At 38.4% G+C, this 2,756-nt stretch overlaps 1 protein-coding gene across 1 annotated transcript; it reads right to left on the reverse strand.

Moving 5' to 3' along the window:
• Nucleotides 1–434: 434 nt before the first annotated feature.
• LOC136975049 (piggyBac transposable element-derived protein 1-like) lies at nucleotides 435–2,072 on the reverse strand. Its single transcript, XM_067270044.1, has one exon. It carries the CDS (start codon nucleotides 2,070–2,072, stop codon nucleotides 435–437), a length of 1,638 nt encoding a protein of 545 aa, XP_067126145.1.
• Between the last annotated feature and the right edge of the window lie 684 nt (nucleotides 2,073–2,756).

A 2,756-nucleotide genomic window follows, 5' to 3' on the forward strand; every position in this document is an offset into this window, starting at 1 on the left:
TCGACTGACTCATGAATACCTTCTGACGGGTGATGACCAGTTTGTGTGTCAGTATTGCAATTGTACTGTAAGCGTTAAGCACATACTGAGCAATTGCACTGCCTCTGAAAGGATTCGTAGGCAGCATTTTGGAAATGCAAGTTTTAAAGAGATTTTGGGCCAGAGGCCAAATGTTGATAAATTACTGAACTTTTTAAAAGTTACAAATATTGATAAACAGATTTAGTTGTTTGTTTGTTTTATATTTACACCTTGTTACTATATATATTTTAATTGTTATTTATTTTTGTTATTGGTTCTATGTTGTTTGTTTTTTTTTGTGGTTTTATTTTGTTCTATTTTATTCTATGTATTATTGTTATTTATTTATGTATTTATTTATACCATGTGTTGTGGCGCAGCTTGGCCTGTGTTGCCTTTGTGCCAAAAAACTATTACCAACCAACCAACCAACCGGTCGAAAAACTTGATTTTGTCCTCATTTTACACAGTGTCTCTGCAACCTCCAGACGGAAATCTGCTGAAGCCATGATGGTCTTCTGAGAAATATTTTTGTATTTGCACACCCTTTTATAAAGCAGCCATGCGTTGGCCATCGTGAGGTCCAAGTAATGATAGAACAGGCGCATGTGCCAACGTTTGCTCCGCAGTCGAATCTTGTATCTACTCATAATGCTGTCGATAAGGTCTACGCCACCCATAAAAAGATTATACTCGCCAACTACATTAGGTCGTTTGATGTTTACATACCTTGAGTTCTTTTTGTCATATCTCTGGACTTCAGTTTTAGGTTTTTGGCCAGCAAATGTAGAAGCCAAGGTGACAATTCTATTATCCTTCCACGCGACTGTTGACACGTCTATGCCATTGATGCTGGCTACGTATTCTTCTGAATATCCTCGTTCTTTCTTCATGATCAACTTCTCTGATGACAGTTTGCAGTCAGGAATTCTATTTCTTCTAATAGTACCAAGACTGAGGATTCCTTCTTTGGCTAAATACTCTAGGAGACGCAGAGAAGTAAAATAGTTGTCAAAGTACAACCTAAAATTTTGATGCCTAGGGATCATACGTGACAATCTCATTACGACATTGGACGAGGCTCCCAAATCTGGTTCTCCTTGTATAACAATATTTTCTTTGCCTGTTTCAACCTCTGTCTTATAAGCAAACCCGGAAACGCCACTCAAAACATAGATTTTGTATCCCCATTTGTGCGGTTTCTTGGCGTTGTATCTCTTCAGCAAATTTCGGGCTTTGGTGGAGCACATTTGCTCATCCACACATAGGTTCTTTTCTAGTGGAACTTTGCTGGATGTTGTATTCAAAGCATCAATAACTGGTCGGATTTTGAAAATCCTGTCGGCATTTGGGTCAGTCTGAGGAAGAAGTTTGCTATTATCATTGAAATGCAGAAACTGTCTAATCTTTTCAAATTTGTTCAATGCCATTGTTTGTTGAATAAGGGGTGTTCCAAGGACAGGCCCCCAGTGGTTGGTAACTCTAGGCAGTTGAATTAGTGACATGAGGTACACCACACCAATGAATTGCCGGATTTCCGTTTCACATACACGAAAAGTGTCATTAGGATTCCTTTGTACCAGGTAAAGGTTAGTCTCTTCCGATATTCTCTTGATAAGTTCTGGTGGAAACAGGTAAAGAAAGAACTGGACAGGACTTTCAAGGTCTAAAATGTTAGAATCTAGTGATTCATCGCCGATAAATGCCAGCTGCTCTGCATTCAATTCAAGATTCTTCTTTTTCCAGCGCAAGTTTAGTTTTTTGGGTTTTTGTCGTTTTGCTACGGAAACTAAAGAACCTGCAGCGCTTGAAGTTGAAGGGAGTGGTTCTATGTCAGGAGAAAGGTCAATGTCGTCATCCTCTAGATTTTCCATTATAGCATCCATATCACTTTCATCCATCAAAGTTTCTTCAGCAAACTCTCCAAACTCGGGGTCAAAATCAGGGTCAGCGAGGCTGTCGTCGTCAAAATCCAGGCCATCTTCACTCGGACAATCATCACGGAGTTCAGAAATAATATCTTTTTCATAAAGGCGATGTTTGTGAGCCATCCTAAAACATGAAAATAGCCTTTGTGACTAACTACACTCTTCATACAAGACAGCTACCCTTTTCACATGACGTAGCTCAAAAGATACAAACACTAAATACCAGATTATCCAATAAAAATCTATAAAATTCTCAAAGATAGCATTAGATAATAAAATTCAAATATTTACCTTTCAGAATTTCACAAAAACACACATCAGCAAGTTCTAAAACTACTAATTTTAGATTTTTATATTCGCGATGTGCACCAACTTGTTCAAATGTTCAAATCAGTAACGAAAAATTCAAAATTGTGACAAGTAGCGCCATCTAAATTTTAGATTTTAAACTAATATTGTAACTTGGAACGTAGACAACAGACTACAATGCATAAAAAGGGATGAAAAAAATTCCGTTGAAAATTAGAAAAGCGAACTGACTTTGTTGCCTGTAGTCTACCAAATGTTATAGAGGGTTAAGATTTGTAGATTTCGGGTGAGGCTTCTTCGGTCGGCCATGGCTGGTCCTGTTCTTATACGGACAAAAGTAATATTAAATTAGAGTATAGAGATTAAAGTTTTGTCCCTCGGGCATGTTGGAGGTATGGATGGGTTTACAAGTTATTTACCGTACTCTCTCTCGGGATTCCCCTCGATGTGGGTTCCTGTCCGTGGTGAGGGGACCTCCCAGAGATGGTTTGGTATTTC

The sequence above is a fragment of the Centruroides vittatus genome, unplaced genomic scaffold (assembly GCF_030686945.1).
Source record: "Centruroides vittatus isolate TY-2023 unplaced genomic scaffold, ASM3068694v2 contig_108, whole genome shotgun sequence".
NCBI lineage: Eukaryota > Metazoa > Arthropoda > Arachnida > Scorpiones > Buthidae > Centruroides > Centruroides vittatus.